At 34.9% G+C, this 18,624-nt stretch overlaps 1 protein-coding gene across 2 annotated transcripts; it reads left to right on the top strand.

Annotated features, from left to right (window-relative positions):
- The first annotated feature begins 8,647 nt into the window (after positions 1–8,647).
- On the top strand, positions 8,648–17,747 carry LOC126715240 (kinesin-like protein KIN-13B). Of its 2 annotated transcripts, none has more exons than XM_050415751.1 (12): positions 8,648–8,907; positions 9,031–9,219; positions 13,476–13,670; positions 13,929–14,036; positions 14,664–14,741; positions 14,820–14,901; positions 15,242–15,401; positions 15,490–15,792; positions 16,057–16,275; positions 16,359–16,857; positions 16,933–16,998; positions 17,087–17,747. In XM_050415751.1, the coding sequence occupies exons 1-12, from the start codon at positions 8,785–8,787 to the stop codon at positions 17,261–17,263; spliced, it is 2,199 nt and encodes a 732-aa protein (XP_050271708.1). In that variant the 5' UTR covers positions 8,648–8,784; the 3' UTR covers positions 17,264–17,747. The 2 variants fall into 2 exon arrangements, with proteins under 2 accessions (XP_050271708.1, XP_050271705.1); XM_050415748.1 differs by having other exon boundaries at positions 8,649–8,907; positions 14,820–14,905; positions 15,246–15,401.
- The last annotated feature ends 877 nt before the right edge of the window (positions 17,748–18,624 follow it).

Genomic DNA, 18,624 nt, shown 5'->3' with positions numbered 1-18,624 from the left:
TGCTTGTTGATTGTGGTATGGGTTTGGCTGCTATGGAGGGGAAAGGAAAGGAGAGGATGACCAGTTGTTGGTAGTAGATAAAGAGGGGGGGAAAAAGAAGATAGAGAGGAAGAGAGAAAGAAATAATAAATAAATGACTAATATTGGTTGTGACGTGAAAAATAAGAAATATGATGTAGTATAAGTTGTAAAATGGTTTTTTTTTTTAAATAGATAAAGTAGGTTTTTAGATAGTAAAATGAATATTTTTTAGCCATCCAGATGTAAATGCTTTAACCGGCTAACAGGAAATAATTGTACTTCATTTTTGTTACTTTATCTCATTTCATTTTAAGGATTAGTTTTACAATACTAATTTACCCTAATTATATAATGAAAATTTATTACTTTACATGGTACTTACATAATTCCACCTAATGTAGCACAATTTATCTTCAATTTTAGTTTCATCTCAATATCTCTTGTGATGTATTATGTGTCCTATTATAATTTTTGTGCTTCTTTCTTATATAGTCAAATTAATGTCTTATTTAATGGTGCAATTTCTATGCATTTTAACACTCAAATGATTATATTTTTAATTTGTGTTATTAATGAATTCTTAATCTAACCTTAACTATTAATTTTTATAATGGCTAGAACAAATCTTGCACGTGCAACCCAAACTAGTTAATAAGTAAATTGTGACTTGTGTATAGTGTATATTAATTTGAAAAAAATAGCATGTGGGCTCTACCCATAAAAGTACTAGCATCTGGTGTGCCAATTGCTAAAGTTTTAGCATTTGGCATACCAAACAAAAAAAAAAAAAAAAAATGTCATCATGAGGTGTGTCAAATACCAAATAGTTTTAGCATTTGCTACAATAGGATGCTACGTTTGGAATGGTACCGAAAGGAATGTCATTTCTTTTTTATTAATTTTTTATTCATCTTTCTCTTTCTTCTCAAACAAAACATCTCATCTTTTCTTCATATCAACCACATGTTCACTTCAGCCTTTTACTCTCACAGACTCTCTTATTTTCTCCTCTTTCCTTTCATGAGCCACCTTTTGACCAATTTTCTCTTTACTATCTCACTAATTCCAGCATCATTGATCTATAAAATCTCCTTCACTATCTTTCTTCTTCTTCTTTTTTCCTCTCTCTCTCTCTCTCTCTCTCTCTCTCTCTCTCTCTCTCTCTCTCTCTCTCTCTCTCTCTCTCTCTCTCTATTCTAATCTCATAATCAAAACTATTTATGGTTCAGTTTGGGTCATCTCAAAGCAAAGCGTTAGAGTTTCATCTTAGCATCTAAGCTAATTGGGTTTGTATTTCGACGTCGTCGATTCTCTCAAGGTATTGCCGATTCAATCTCAGTTTTGCTTGGTTTTGCCAATTTGTTCTACTACTACTGCATACAGGTAAGTTCTCTATCTTCTTCATGATTCTCTTAGTATTTCGATTTCTACTTCTACTCTACCTTCTTAGTTCATATGTGTTGTGTCATTTTTTTTCCAATTCTTTTGTATCACAGAATAATTACTTGGATGCAAATTGTGAGACACTACGGATTCTAAATTCTTATCCACCATTTAGAATGATAATCTATTTTTCTCATAAATTCTAGCATATAGAATAAAACCATATCTCTCACAAATGGTTTTACATTTAGGAATTTAATCATGAGAATAAAACAATCTATACCAAAGATCTAATTCTAGCATTTAGAATGATATATCTTTTGCATTTAGAATTTATTTCCAATTTTTTGTGCATTCATATATGCATTTGATTTTTTTTTTTTTTTTTGGGCTCTCTTTGGACTGTCTAAATTGTTTTTATCTATATATCTATTTAGAGCGTGGACTCAAAAGGAGACATTTCATTGTACACTGATATCTTACGAGGGAATATTAATTTTGAGGAACAACTTTTGGGTGTATCTGAAAATAGTCTCATGTTAGTCAAAGATTCTTCATTAAATTTTGAAGTTGTCACTTCTAAGACAACAACAAAACATGGTATCAACTTTAGTCTTGAGGAAGACAAGCTGCTTATAGTAGTATGGCTCAATACTAGTGCCAATCTTATGCAAAGTAATGAGCAACATAGAACAACATTTTATGGCAATGTTGCAAAATACTTCAAGGACCATAATATTGATTTTACACGTAATATTTCATCCCTAACAAGCCAGTGGGGGTGATTAATAGGGAAATAACTAAATTTTGTGGGTCCTTAGCTAAAATTGAAGCAAAGAATGAAAGTGGAACCATTGAGCAAATGAAGGTATAAATTTTGTGAGATCTTTAATTTTTTTAAGATTGATAGCACAAATGAATTGTTTAAAAAAAACTAATTATGTTATATATATATATATATATTTAGATTGAGAAAGCAAAGGAATTGTTTAAAGAAATTCACAGTGACCATTTTCAATATGAACATTGTTGGCTATTGTTGAAGGATTTTCCCAAGTGGGTACATACTACGCCTAGTGAAAATCCAAGAAAAGAAATACCTCAAATTCTAGATTTAATAGATCAAGGGGGGAGGGTAGATGACAATTATGGATTTCGAGAGGCCAATAAGTAGAAAAGTTGAAAAGGCTAATTGAAAAAGAAAAGATGATGAGAAAGATTTTTCAGCAAAATATTTGAAAAAGAAATTGAAAATTCTTGAAGAATCATGTATACATGAAAAAGAGAAAGTGCATATCAAAGCGAAAAAAGGTTTGCTTGCAAGAGTTGAAAAAGAACGAAAGAATTATGATGCTAGACACAGGTGTTATGAACAAACCACAAAGACGTTTATATGATACACTCCAAAAGTAAATCCTTGCAAAACAAAGTTTAAGTAGTTCGTTGGGTTGAGATAATGTTGGCAATGTCTTGTTTCAACCTTATTTTGGTAGTAGCTTATTTTAGGTCTTGATTTGTATTTTGTGACATTTTTTGATAGTAGCTTATTTTAGGCCTTGATATGTATTTTGTGATCTTAGCAAACGATCTTGACTCTTATTATGTAATTTCGTTGTATATTCTATTATGCCACTGCCACCTAAGTAATCGTAACATTTTAGCTTTATATAAAATGTCTTGTGTATTTTCTGTGCTTGATTTCATATTACTATAGAATTTGTGTTGCCTATAATTTTGAAAGGGCATTTTTGTTAGATAATAATAGCCTTTGTACATAAGGAACATTTCATTGCAAGAAACATCTTTGCTTCTAGGTTGTTTGTCTCTTCTTGAGTATATATACTTACTCGTCTTCCTGAATAATTTAAGGTACAATTAATTATCTCTAGTTAGGCCATGCATTTATTTAAAGAAAATTTTATATTTTATACATAATGATCAAATCTTCTTTTAAAATTAGCAATTTCATTTCATATTATGTTTCTTGCATCTATAATGATAAATGCTTTCCAATGTTTTCTTCTAGTTTATCTCCATGGGTCGCTATTATTTATTTATTTTTTATTTTTTTTGTGAATTGCTTAATGATGACTCAGATGAAGATGAGATAATCATACAACTTCTCACGGGTTCGACATCACAATGTAAGTGTCGTCAGTATATCGAACATAATCATTTGGCAAGCCATAAAAGGCTTTATCACGACTACTTTGTTGAATCACCAATATATCCTCCCAATCTATTTCAAAGGAGATATCGAATGAGACGTTCTCTTTTTCTCCAAATTCTATTTAAGGTAGAAGCTCATAAACCTTACTTTACCAAAAAAGAAATAATGCGCTTGGTCTATCTTCCTTTCAAAAGATGATCACTGCACTTAGGATACTTGCTTATGGAGTAAAAGTTGATTTTATGGATGAATATGTGAGAATAGGAGAAAACACTACAATGATGAGTCTAAAAAAATTTGTTGCAGCAGTATTTGACATTTTCTTAGAGGAATACTTGAGGTCACCAAACAATGAAGATATCGCTAGATTGTTAACCAATGGCCAAAGCCGTAGATTTCCAGGCATGTTAGGAAGTATTGATTGTATGCATTAGAAATGGAAAAATTGTTCAGTTGCATGGAGAAGGATGTATCGTGGTCATACTCATGAGCTAACTATTATTTTGAAAGCAATGATTTCATATGATCTTTGAATATGACACTATTTTTTGGGTTACCTAGGTCAAATAATGAAATTAATGTATTGTAGCAGTCTCATATATTCTTCTAAGCTCGCATAAGGACGTGCCCCTATAGTTAATTACTAAATCAATGGTAATGACTACACAATGTGATACTACCCTACTAATGGCATATATCCAAAGTAGTCAATATTTGTAAAAAAAATTCTAGCTCCACTAAGACAAAATAGAATATTATTTGCAAAAGTCCAGGAGGCATATAGAAAGGATGTAGAGTATGCATTTGGAGTACTTTAAGCATGATTTGTAATTGTACGTGGACCTACATGGTTTTTCTATAGTGAAATACTACAAGACATTATGAAGGTATGCATACTTCTCCATAACATGATTATTTTAGATGAGCAAAATTAAGCTGAAGTGGTGGACTTAGATTATAAACAAATCAATGAGATTCCATGTACACCAATGTCATGCGAGCATACAAATGAATTTATGAAGTTCATTCATGTTTATCAATGCATTAGGGACCAAGAAATTCATTTTGAAATCCAAATGGACCTCGTTGAACATTTATGGCAATTACAAGGAGTGTTGTGAAAACTTTTGGTTTGGTTTATTTGTTTCCTCTTCTTTTTGAAGCTACCATTAAAACTCATTGGTTGTGTTGTTGTGTTAAGATTAAATACCATTTGTAATCAAAGGAAGTGGCAAGCTTAATGGTTGTCGAATTTGATGGGTTTTCTATGTGAGTTAATGTTATTGGATATGAGTTATGTATGTAATTTTTTTATGGGCTACATTGGTTGTTTAGTTCAATTGAAACAACTTCTACTTGGTAAGTTGATATTTAGATTGCATCTATAAATATGTTTTATGCTTTTGATATGAGTTTTGACAAGTTCAAAGTTTAGTTTGCATTTTATGTATATAGTTTTTAATGGATTTATAGTTTAGTTCAATTAAAATGGATATGAGTTTCCATTGCATCTATCATACTCTTCAAAAAAACCCTTGTGATCATTAAGGGAAAAAAATAAAAAAATATGATTGTCACAAAAAATGGATTTCCAGAAGTATAACCATTGGAATATATATATTTTTTAATTTAAAAAATGCTTGTTAAGAAAATTCAAAATTTTGAAAATTTGACCTTTAGAAAAGGACGATTATTTGAAAATATGACAGTTGAGAAATAATAATAAAGAAAAAAAATAAGAAAAAAAAAATTAAATCAAGTAACTTAATAAAATATCTAATGTATGATGTATTTTTTCAACGTAAAATGTTTGCAAAGGTAAAATATTTTACATGCAAAATATTTTATTGAAAATATTTTCATTTTACAGTATTTGGTATGCATAAAAAAAGAGAATATATTTCAACAAAATGAAAGAATTTTACAATCTCACAACCACCACCTGATCTGGCAAAAACCAACTCATTGCCACTCCACCAACCACCCAAACCACCATCAGATCCACACAAGCTCTTCCTTGATCAATTTCCAACTCACCCATTCACTTTCAGGCACACCCAATAAATTTATTGTTAGTCACTGCGATTGTACACCCCATATAGAGCACTACAAAGCATTTGACTATACCAATGATTCATTCGAACAATTTGACCTCTCACTAAGGAGCTGTTCTGTCCATCAATTTAAGTTAATTGGTTGTGCCAATGGATTATTCTGCCTTTTAGAAAAAGACCGCTTTATACTGTGGAACTCCTCTATCTGAAAATCTTTTACCCATCCTGAGCCTTCCATTAAGGCCACCCAACAACTCAGCCATTAATGAACCCATAAACCATACCAACCACCCAAAAACCCAGCCACCCACCGCAACTCAAAAACCTAGCCACCCACCAAAACCATAAACTAGCCAAAAAGCCCAAATCAATAAACCCATGCAGTGGTAAAAAACCTAGATCTGAGAGCTAATGGGTGAGTTGATGAAGGTGGAGGTAGATCCGGTAAGATGGAGGATAAAAGAATCGGTGGAGTTAGAACCGGTGTATAGTCGGACCAAAAAAAGAATCTGTGGATTTGAGGTGATCGAACCAAGAATCGATAGGTGGAGGTGTAGAGTCGACGATGGCAGAGGTGGAGTAGGCGATGAGAGTCGCTGAAGACGAGTGGCGCTGACGAACCTGAAGGTAACTTGGTGGCTCTGGTTTTGGGGGGGGGGGGGGGGGGGGAGAACTTGAGAATGAGAAGGGAGAGAGCGTGAAAGGGATTAACATATTAGGGAGAGAGAGTATCGAGGTGAGAACAAATGTAAAATATTTTACATAAATTTATCTAGTTGATTTAGTTGATTGAAATATTTTACTTTTGACTAAATATTTTACTGCAAAACAAACATGGTAAAATGAGAAAATATTTTACGTCAAAACAAATGGAGCGGTAAAGTGGTGTGTTAAAATTAGGGATGGACCCAGAATTTCAAGCTAGAGAAGGCTGGAGATAAGCAAAAAATATAATACAAAAAATTCAAATAAGCATCTATAAATAGTATTAACAAACTATCAACCAAGACAAATAACAAAATCATTGTTTCTTAATTAATAGATTTACAATTTTCAATTATAAAATAATATAATTTATAAAAATTAGTTATAGTATTATGTGTTACCACTTACCAATGTCTGCAAGTGACAATTTTATTTTGATGAATTTGTGTCACATATTTATTATATTTTGTATTTCTTTTTGTCTTTTTATATCGTCTTTTTGTCACTTTTCTGTGTGTTACTCATGGCCTTACCCCCACCACTAATTTATAATGCAATAACCTTTTATTTTTTCATCTATGTTTGTTGCTTATTCCCTAATATTGCCCCTTTGCCAACAAACAACAAACAGTCAAAGAATCAAAGTACCAAATGATTTATATATAGTTTTATTATAACTATATCTAAATCCAACTCACATCTCACTTTCTCAACTCAGACACTCCCACTCATCAGTTACAACAAAAAATTATCTTTGAGACAGACAGAGACTCCAAGTCTCAAACACAATCACAAATTCAAATTCAATTCACAATCATCCTCAGCCAAGGAAAAAAAAAACAAAACAAAAAAACAACACAATCACATATTCAGCAACATTATAAGGGTATGGCCTATGGAGTATGGATAGAAAAATCATATCAATGTTATGCTAGGTTTTGAAGTTTAAGGAGAGAGAAAAAAAAATACTTGAAAGGGCAAATCGGGATTTTGGGATGGAGGTGGAGGCTGCAGTGGTAGAAAGACGGTGGTGGGTTAGACAGATTAAGCTCTTGAAGGCGCTGAATTTGCCTAACACACCTCTCTCTCTCTCTCTCTCTCTCTCTCTCTCTCTCTCTCTCTCTATTATTATTATTATTATTTAATTTGAATTGGTTTGTAGGTTAAGGGATAATGGGTTTTTAAAGTTTGTTTAAATTTGGTTGGGCTCTAGATCTAGGTGGTGCTGACTAGGGGGGGCCGGTCAGGCTTGGGTTGGGGGGGCTAGGAAGGGTGGGCTGGGCTGGGCTTTGGGTATTATATATACCTAAATATTTTTTATTTTTTGGGCTAGGAAGGGGGCAAGGGCCTAGGCCCCTACTAGGTCTGTTCCTGGTTAAAATATAGAAAATAAATTTTTGATATTTTAAAATAGCCTTTGTTTACAACAACATATGCTAGGGGTCTGTTTGGTAGCATATTTTAAGTATGAATAAAACTTAGGTACAATACTTTAAGTGTTGTTTCTTAAGTCCTCATCTTAAGATTTAGTCATATGGCTGCTTAACTAAAAAATACACTTCTATTCTATGAGAAAAAATCTATATTACATAATCTTAAGAAAGAAATTTAAAAAATAACATCTACGGTAAGTCCTACCCTATGTATTATTGTTCAAAATAATATCAAAACGGTAGATTAAAAAGTAATGTGAAAACGCATTTTAAATGCATACCAAGCTCTAACAACAAGTCTAGAAGCTGTCAAATCTCAAGTGAGTCTTGAGGCGAATCATGATGTAGGATGTAGGATGTGGGCTGTGGGTTGTGGATCCCAGATAGCATAAACAATCACAGGTCGTGTTTCATTGAAGCGGGCCACGTACTCGGCGACGACTTGAGGACCAATAACAAAGCCTGAGAGACAATTTGAGTGAGTACAGTACACTGTACAGTGTACACTTTAATCAAACCAGAAAAACACGATAGCCTACTTGACCACTTCAGAGGGAGCACGGGGTAAAAAGCTAAAAAAAAGTCATTCACGATTGCAACACGCGCCACTCCGAAGAGCATGGTTCAGCAATCCCGTTTCAAACCGCATAAAACTGTAACGTCAAATCATTCTATCCCATATTTTTTTTTAAAAAAAGTAACACACATGGACCGCGCCACTCGTATCTCCCTCCTCCAATAACAAGTACAACACACGCGCCCCTTCCTTTTACTCCTACGTGGCTCCAGTACCCGGTCTTTCTTTTCAAAGTTTCAAAAAAAATAATTTCCTCTATCACACTGACACAGTACTGTTCGTTCAAACTTCAAACAGATAAAAAAAAAAAAGAAAAAAAAAGAAAAGAAAAGAAAAAAGTTTCAAAAAATATCTTCCAAGTTCTAACAACCACCAACTCTATATCATAAGCTTCTTCAGCTACTCAAAACTCAACAAAACGGTAACAGTTAGATCGAGAAGATGAATGTGGTTGGGAGACAGATGTCGCGATCTAATTCGTCGTCGCACCACCAGCGTCAGTACTCCGATCACTTAATCGACGCTTCCTCTAAGTGGCTCCAATCCTCGACAAGTCTTTCTCAGGTAAAAATGCTTTTTCTATTTTCTATTTTGTTAATTATAATCGCAGAGTGTGACTACTGGTACTACAAGGAAATGCTTGGAGTACGAAGTCGTTTTACTATATATATATATATTAATGTGCAGGATTTCGGGTTCTATGGAGGTGGAGTTCAGGGGTCGAGAATGAGCAGGAACATTGCGGACCCTCCGACGCCTCTGGGTTCGAGGTCCATGAGCTTGAGAAGGAATGGTGAAGATCAAGTCTCACCCACCAGTGAGTTCAGCCCCGGCTTGCTCGATCTACATAGCTTCGATACCGAGCTATTGCCTGAGGTTTGCTCTCACTTTTTTTCACATTCTGTTTACAATTTTATCATGTAAGTCTATTTTTTTTTTGCAAAATGTATGTGATAAAAAGAGTCGCTTGTATAATTGAATTGCTTTGCTCGTTGTGTTTTCACGAATTGGTTAGTATATAGGGTATGTGGTACACATTGTGATCATAATTATTTATTTTCAAGCGTATTAATCTCCACCGTACGTTGGTGGATATAATTAAAATGCTAAGATCAAAGTTTGTGAAATCTATATATATATATATATATATATAAAAGATAGGATTCTCATCTTTTAATTAGACTTTTATATGGTTCAAAAATACCCTTCTCATTAATGAAAAGTAATTTGTGATAAATGTCAAATAACAAATTTCATTTTGAATTCAAAAAGAGAATTCTTGAATTTTTTTCCTTCACATTCATTTTTTATTCCCTAAAATTTAGCATTTTTTTTTTTAAAAATTTCTTTTTTATAATAGATACAAATTATTAACATTTACCCAAAAAAATAGAAGAGCCTTTAAGCACTTGCAAGTCGCAACGCATGTGCTTAGATGCTTGTAATCGATTATGATCATAGTTGTTACCATAACCCAAAGCTACCAATAAAAGAAGCTTCAAAGATGGTAAATACTTAGACCATAGAGAGATTTGTTCAACCTGCAGACAGACTTTAGACTCCCTGTCACTAGCAAATTCAGGTAGTAACTTCATGTACACCTCCTCATCTAAGCCCCTGTGAAAGTTGTTGTATGATCGTGTGTGATGATTGAAAGATTTATGTTGGTTTGGCCTAACGGCCTTGATCCATAGTGAGAAAGCCCTCTACATATTATATTAAGCACTTGTGTTACAATAAACCCAATGTAAGGTTTATATACTAGAGAATATATGACTAACTGTAGGCTAACCATAGACTCACCTAAGGTTAATATGCTTGTTCTACATGTACATGGGCCTACAATAGATTTGGGCCACTTGGGCCATAATATATCTAACAGTTCCCATGCAAAAAAAAAAACATTATTCATATCTGATTGGATCAAGTGCCAATCGTGGACAGCAGCTAGAGCAAGAAGACACCGAACTGTAACAAGCTTAGCCACACGAGGAAATGTCTGTAGCAGTCAAAACCCACTTTTTGAGTGTAGCCTTTGGCTACCAGCCTTGCTTGATTTTGTAGACCCATTTACAACTAATGAGTTAGTTTCTTTCTAGCGGTTAATGTGGTAACAGTCCAAGTATTATGAGCCTCTAGAGCTGTAGCTGCCACAGCATCCCTCCAATGTGCAGTGGACAACTTAGAATAAGAAATGGAGTGCTCGAGGTCATGGGGCTTACCTTAGGGAGGAGTAGCAAGAGTAGAAGATGAATGAAGTGGGATGTCTGTTGAGGAAGCTAGTTGACAGTATTAGTCAAGAATAGTATCATTGGATGAAGGGATTGATTGAGAAGAAGTGGACAGTGAGTGATGCAGGTTAGAAGCTAAGGAATTAAATGGAAACACATTCTCATAAAAAAAACACCTCTAGACACAAAACTAGTTTTGGTAAAGAAATCAAGAAGCTTATAGCCTTGTTTCTAGGATCAAACTTTGTTCTGTGATGCACAGGTGTAGAGGCATAACACAAGCAGCCAAAGACCTTTAAATGAGAAATAGGATGGGAAAACCTTAAAGAGACACTCATAGGGAGATTTATTAAATAGAATTGGAGATGGTGACCTATTGATAAGGTAGGCTGCAGTAAGAACACAATCTCCCCAAAATTTCAATGGTAAGTTGGATTGAAACCTAAGACCCCTTGCCACATTCAGTATGTGATAATGTCTCTCCACAATTGGATTTTGTTGTGGAGTGTCAACTTAGCTTAATTGGTGGATCTAGATGCAAAAAATTCTGTCATAGAAGGGCATTATCTGTTCTTATGCACTTAATCTTAGAGTTAAATTAGGTTTCAATCATGATGAAGAATGATTGCAGTAATGTGTTAGCATCTGATTTGAATCTCATTGAAGTCAACCCAAGTCCTCATTAGGCAATTGAACAGGAGTACGAGTGATTGCTGTGGCAGAAATGAAACATGATACTGAATGGACCACATAGTCTGTGGCCCCATTATCTATGATCCAATCATGAATGGAGAAAATTGATTGGCTGATTCTTCTTGAAGAAAAGATAAGAGCGTTTGAGATCAACAGATGGTAGAATTGACAAAGAAAAAAAAACTACCTGATAGAGTTGGAATGGACTGAGACATGAAGCGTCACATTTGCTATTTGTTGATTGGTGTGAGGCTGAGAAATCACATTTGCTGCTTGGGGATTGGAATCCACTTGGTTTATAGAGACTTGTGATTTGATGAAAGCCAATAATTGTTGACATTGGGCTTGAGACAAAGGCAGGTTGGAAATTTCATCTGAACCAGAGAAAGATTGGGGCATGGAAACAGACACTTGGGTTTGCTATTGGTCCCTTCCCTTTGGCTCAATATCTTGGAGGATGTCCATGTTGCTTGCAAATTTTGTCAATTACATGCCCTGCAAACCCACAGTGGGTGCAAATTGATCTCTATTTGTAAGGTTTGCCTGCTGATCTAGAATCTTACTTAGCATGATCAGACTTGGACATAAGAGCTGTGGGCTCAATAGTAGGCATGGGAATGGAACTTGACCCAATCTCTATCTGTCTTTCCTCTTGTACAACAATAAAACCCTCTTGATGGATGACAAAGTATTCCTAAGCAAAATTTGCTCTCAAAAGTTGGAAAGTGCTTAATTCTGTCCCAACAGAAAGCACATGGCTACTTGTGTTGGTACTCAACCAAACTGCTTAGTGCCCCCAACTGAACCTTTAGGATGTGGGCGATAATTCATCAGCTCATCCCAGAGACACTTCAGACGTGTAATAGGCACTGAGTAAAAGGGTTTCTTGGTTGAGTGATGCGATCTCCTTCTGAAGCTGAAAGATTCTTGGTTCATTGCTCTGTAAATATCTCTCTTTGAGATTCAGCCATACATTGCTAGTTGTATTGATGCATATGACTGGCAGAAATCTCCTTAGGCAGAGAGTTCAAGAGCCACGTGAGAACCATGGGTTGCACCTAGTCCACACATTGAACAAAGGCACAGACATGTATGATGAGGGGCAAAATAGACCCATTGACATAGTCTACTTATATTCCTAGGCGTGAGAGCCATCATCATAGACTACTCCAAGTATGGTGATTATCACCTATGATTGGTTGAGGCACAAGTGGAGTACCAGGGTTATCTCCATGGTGAAGGAAGTAGGGGATAGAGGGATCTTGGGAGATTGAAGTAGCAAAAGACCCAGAGCAGGAAGAACTTGAAGCATGATAATTGAAGCACAATCTTATTAATCCTCTGATACCATATTAAGAGACGGACTAAGAGCTTGCTAACAACTTAAGCAAGAGGAAAATGATTTATTATCCTTCTTGATTAATCTGTACAAGTGAGCTTTGTTCCTATATATTAGAACAAAGCATTACTGAAACTAACTGAAATCAAAACTAATCCTAATGGCTAAGATGTTCAGCATATTTGGAATAACTATCTCTTAACTCCACTAAAGCAACTAATCATGCATTAACTTATTGGCCTTCACACGTGACTTGCAGTATTGATGGAGTTTTACTAGAGAAACTAAATGACAGTGAGGTTAGTGCCTGGTCTTGCTGTATGACCTGTCATATTGATAAACTGATATAAAGCGACTTTTCTTAAATATCAACCTTCACTGATATGCTTGTATCTTCACTGCTGCAGTTCTTTGCTTTGTAATACTGAGCATAGAAATTTATGGAGATAACAGCTCTATAATCACTTGAAACAGTGACAGGGTTTTGCTTTGATATTTTCCAGGTTCCATTTTCCAGATTAGGCTGGACTTATACATTTATACTTGCCTTGATGCAAATTCTTCTTTATTATTGTTTACAGAGTTCAATGGCAATGATACTGGCCTTTTTTAGGGGCTGGTCATTGCATGGCTTAATTTTCCTGTAGACAGTTGGATTTTCATGTGTTTTTATTGGAAAGATGATCATGATGTGGGTGATTAGATGACCCATCAATCATAACAACACCATAAATCCCCCATCCCTGATTTAACAATTTTTTTGTTTTTGGTTAATAAATATGTGTTTTGTGGGTAAATTTATGACAAATTTGTTGGACCTAAGTTTGAATAAAACTTTTAAGTGATGTTTTTATGTATCCCATATCTAGATGCCGGTCCCAAGCCTATATGGTGGATCGCAACTTCATCAACCTCTTCACAACAGAAGTTTTGATGACTCCGAGCCGTTTCTTTCCACCAACAAGCTTATAAACAGATCCCGAGGGTTGCCTGACAATAATCTTCTCAAAAGTTTCTCAGCAGATAAAGAAAGAGCCAATAATGTTGCTAAGATCAAAGTTGTGGTATGTCTATTTGATACTGTCAATCAGAATGCTTCTGTTACTCTTTACTGTGTGGTGAATGGTAGTTTTGATTCCTTGGACAATTTGCAATACCATCTAGATTAGTCAAGGTTGTTGTCAGCTGTGTATTTTCTACAGAAACTTCAAAATGAAGGTGTATATTAGAGGACTACTGCATAGAAGTAGACCATGCATTTGTGCTATGTTTAGCTGCCTACTTTCTTGTGATAATAATGCTAGCGATAATTTTCACTGCAGGTGCGCAAGAGACCACTAAATAAGAAGGAAATAGCAAAGAAAGAGGAAGATATTATTACCATAGAACCAACTTCCAATGCTCTCACAGTTCATGAAACAAAACTCAAAGTGAGTACCTAATGCTGAGTCTCTTTCTGCGTAGGCATCTGTGGTGAGGTCAATATCTAGATGGGATTTTTTTCCTTGTCTATTCTTATTTGGTCGTATGATTGTCTAAGCCCCTGTTCATACTTACCTGCACAGCTACCTTTACCCCTTTTATTGAATTCCTGGTGGGACTGTGGTGATGTTTTGTGGAGACTAATGAACTTATATTAGTTAATACCGTGAAAGTTTAAGATAGCTGAACTTGTGTTTAGAAGTTAGAACTTAATTGTGAGGAATGTTTTGAATGCCTAAGTAGAAAGGAGATATGGTGGCATGATTTCTGCCTTATATAATATATATATATATATATATATATATATGAGCAAATGACATGGATTTGTTGTTTTTAACTCAATGTCTATATCTGAAATTGGAACTGAAAGTGGGAGAGTCTTGAATGCCTAAAGTAGAAAGAAATGATTATTAAAGTTTTCTACTCTAATTGTGGCAGTATCTGCCAGTTGGACTCATTGTCCAAACCTTAAACTATTGCAACTCAATCCTATATCCTGGAGCTGAAATTCTATATCTGATGAATGGGCTCTTTGACCTGATTTCTACCAAAGTCTAATTTACCACTTTCTGCAGGTTGACTTAACAGAATATGTTGAGAAACATGAATTTGTTTTTGATGCTGTGCTGAATGAAGATGTTTCAAATGATAAAGTGAGTAAATGACAAGACTTGGCTTATGTTACAATAATCACTCAGCTAGTTTCACTAGTTCTTTTATTTCTACCGTAGGTATACTCAGAGACTGTGGAGCCAATAGTTCCACTAATTTTCCATCGAACTAAAGCAACCTGCTTTGCATATGGGCAAACAGGCAAGTGGTTTAGGTATTCTTAATTAAAAAAAGTATATGTAGATCATATATTCATATGAGATGCTTACTGTTTGATATTTACAAACAGAAAATAATCTCTCCACATTTAGCCGTATAAATGCATTTATAAAGATTTCTTTGCAAAAGGTTTGACAGCATGGGAAATTAATGTCTTGTTATGTCTTTCCTTGTGAATGGGACATACTAGATGTTTTGAACAAATAAAGATAACCTTTTCTTTTTCATATTATTGTGGATTGACTTGGTTCTGTTTCCCGATTGTTATTCTTCTTCCATTTTATCTTGCATCAGCTTAAGTTGATCATATTTGCTTGTTCAGGGAGCGGAAAGACTTACACAATGCAACCATTACCCCTCAAAGCGACCCAAGATATTTTAAGCTTAATGCATCACACCTACTGGAACCAAGGTTTTCAATTATTTGTCAGTTTCTTTGAAATATATGGAGGGAAACTTTTTGACCTGCTCAATGATCGGAAGTAAGTTTTTCATCCTACACAACAGAAACATGTGTTCAGGTTCAGGTTCTTCACTTCATTTTTCCTGAATGATTTCTACATTTTGCAGAAAGCTTTGCATGAGGGAGGATGGGAAACAGCAGGTCTGCATTGTAGGTTTGCAAGAATACAGGGTATCAAATGTTGAGACGATCAAGGAGTTCATTGAGAAAGGAAATGCTACAAGAAGTACTGGTACTACTGGTGCAAATGAGGAATCTTCAAGATCACATGCTATACTTCAGCTTTGTATCAAGAGGTCAGCCAATGGGACTGAGTCAAAGCCTTCTCGACTTGTAGGCAAGCTATCTTTTATAGATCTTGCTGGAAGTGAACGTGGTGCAGATACTACCGACAATGATAAACAGACAAGGTAGGGATTTATTATATGGACATCTCAGCATGCTTATGATATGGTACTTCAAAGCAGTAACACTGCTTCAGATAGTCATGGTTAAGGAGTTATAGGTAGGAGATATTCCCTGCCAGAATTTGGACTGGATTATTGACATTTGTTTTCATTGTATTTAGTTTGTGAATCTGTAACTGCCACTGTTAGTAAAGCTTGAGTTGCAGTGAGGTACCTAGACATGTAATCTTTGTTTGTTTTTTTCTTTTTTTTTTAAAATTGTTGCAGAATGGAAGGTGCTGAAATCAATAAAAGCTTACTTGCTTTGAAAGAATGCATTAGAGCTCTTGACAATGACCAGGGTCACATTCCTTTCAGAGGGAGTAAGTTGACAGAAGTTCTTAGAGATTCGTTTGTTGGTGACTCACGCACTGTTATGATATCATGCATTTCACCAAGCTCAGGATCATGTGAACACACTCTCAACACACTAAGATATGCTGACAGGTACATTGTTTTTGTCCAAAAATGGAAGTGGGCAAGTGGCTCTTATTATTATTTATATGTTCTAATGGATATTTATATTCTAGAGTGAAGAGTTTGTCGAAAGGGAACATTTCAAAAAGGGATCCCTTGTCTTCATCTTCAAACCTGAGAGACTCAACTGCATTGCCCTTGTCAGCTTTACCAGATGAATCAACCTTTGAGGATAATATAACTTATGTTTCCAATGACAAGAACAAGTTTGGCTGGTCCAAACATATTGAAAAAGAACCCTCCCCACCATTTAATGTGGATCGTGTTCCAAGTGGGAGGATAGAGGGAAGTTTGCCTGCAGCTGTATATTTAGATTATCACAAAGGTCATAGAGGTGGTCAAAATGACATGGATGAAGATGATTTTGATTACTCTGAGCATAACTATGATAAAGAGAAACCATCAAGGATGAATAATAAAAAGGTAGAGACCTACCAAAAATCAACTTTGGAGGATAAGAGGAAGATTGACTTTCAGATTAAAAGGAGGGATATGTCTGACATTGCTGCTAACAACTCTCATTCTGATGATGATCTTAATGCCCTACTTAAGGTAATTAGAGTGTAGGTATATGATTTTGATTTTGATTTTAATTGGGAAGTGAAATCCTGATGTGCCTGATGGCAGGAGGAGGAAAATCTTGTAACTGCTCACCGGAGACAAGTGGAAGAGACAATAGACATTGTCAGAGAGGTCACTGCAATCTCTTTTTAAGCATATCTACTAATTTTTCATGTTTCCTATGTTTATATTTGGTATGATTGGTAGTTTATTTGTGCAGGAGATGAATCTGCTGGTTGAAGCTGATCAGCCAGGCAATCAATTGGATGAATATATCTCCAAATTGAATGCCATCCTTTCACAGAAGGCTGCAGGAATTTTTCAATTGCAGACCCAGTTGGCTCAATTTCAGAGGCGTCTTAAAGAGTATAATGTGTTGGCATCTTCTGGTAATTGAATTTATCCAGGGGACTGTGCTGATGAAAACCATTGTTTAATATGGTGTGGATTTTGTTGGGCAGTTGTTTGTGTTGCTCAGTTTCTTCCTTGTTGGAGGTTTGGTTTTCGCCATATGGAGCCTAGTTCCTTCTCTATTTGGTATCACCGTCTCAACTCAGCTGTGAGCTATGAGTTAGAGGAGCTCTGATACATATGCACATCTGCTCATTTGCAGATTTTGTAATGCCTGCAGTAGTATAATTTTATTAGTGGAAATTAGAAACGTCCTGCTTGGGTTGTTAAGTTTGTTAATATAGAGCTGTAAATCTCTAGTGATGTTTTCTTTACTGAGCGGCTTTCCTCTAATGGACGTGGGGAGTGATGCAATCAATTTGCTCGTTGTAGCAGCACATTTTTGCCCCCTATATCTTTGTTGTTATGTTGTTACTTTATTTGCTTCTCAATTGGATTGTTAATTAATTTGGTTGGAGGCTTCTTGTGAATGGCAGGCATTGGCTGTGTATCTCTAGTTCTCTATTATATAAAAAAGTTCATATTACAAAATAACCATTTCTTTTATGGTCCCAAAGCTTTGACCATTTCATAAATTACTGAAATCAGATCATTTATAACTTTGACTTAAATCAGAGACATCATCTTTGAAGAATAGCATAACTTTTCTTCGTGAACTTCTTATAAAAGATTATAACTTTTATGGTCACAAAACTTAACCTTTTATAAAGAACAAATATCTAATACCTTTTTAACATAAACTTTCTAAAGAACAGTAAAACATTTCATCAGAAGCATTATCTTTAAAGAATAATAGAACTTCAAAAACTTTTATTTTTAAAGAACAATATAAACTTCTTTTCATGAGAGTTTATAACTTATCATTATGCTTGTAATGCATTTCAACATAATCATTCTCTCATGATCATAAAATAACATAGATGTTCATAAATAACATATTGGTTAGTTCATATTTGATAAGCCTGTAACGATTTGGGAGGCTCTCAGCACATTTTGCCAGACATCTAGCATTCCTCATAATGCCATGAATTCCTGGGATCATATCATAACATATCACACCTCTTTCGATGTGCTCAGATCATCAACCACGAGGTTGGTTGACATCCTCCACAAGTTGGTCATTCCCAATAAGGGCAAGTACAATAGTATTCTCATCACTTTTAATGGCCAATCAAATAATATTTTTCATAGAAAACCAATATTTAACTCCCTATTGGCTGATTTCAGATCATATTAGAGGACATAACCCGAAAACATTTCATACTTACACATCATATTGAAATGCATACTTTTACATAATATTTCATAACAATAGCCTTTCAACTATTTTCTTAAAACATTATGTTC

The sequence above is a fragment of the Quercus robur genome, chromosome 2 (genome assembly GCF_932294415.1).
Source record: "Quercus robur chromosome 2, dhQueRobu3.1, whole genome shotgun sequence".
Classification (NCBI taxonomy): Eukaryota; Viridiplantae; Streptophyta; class Magnoliopsida; order Fagales; family Fagaceae; genus Quercus; species Quercus robur.
This window is presented reverse-complemented; position numbering and strand designations above follow the sequence as displayed.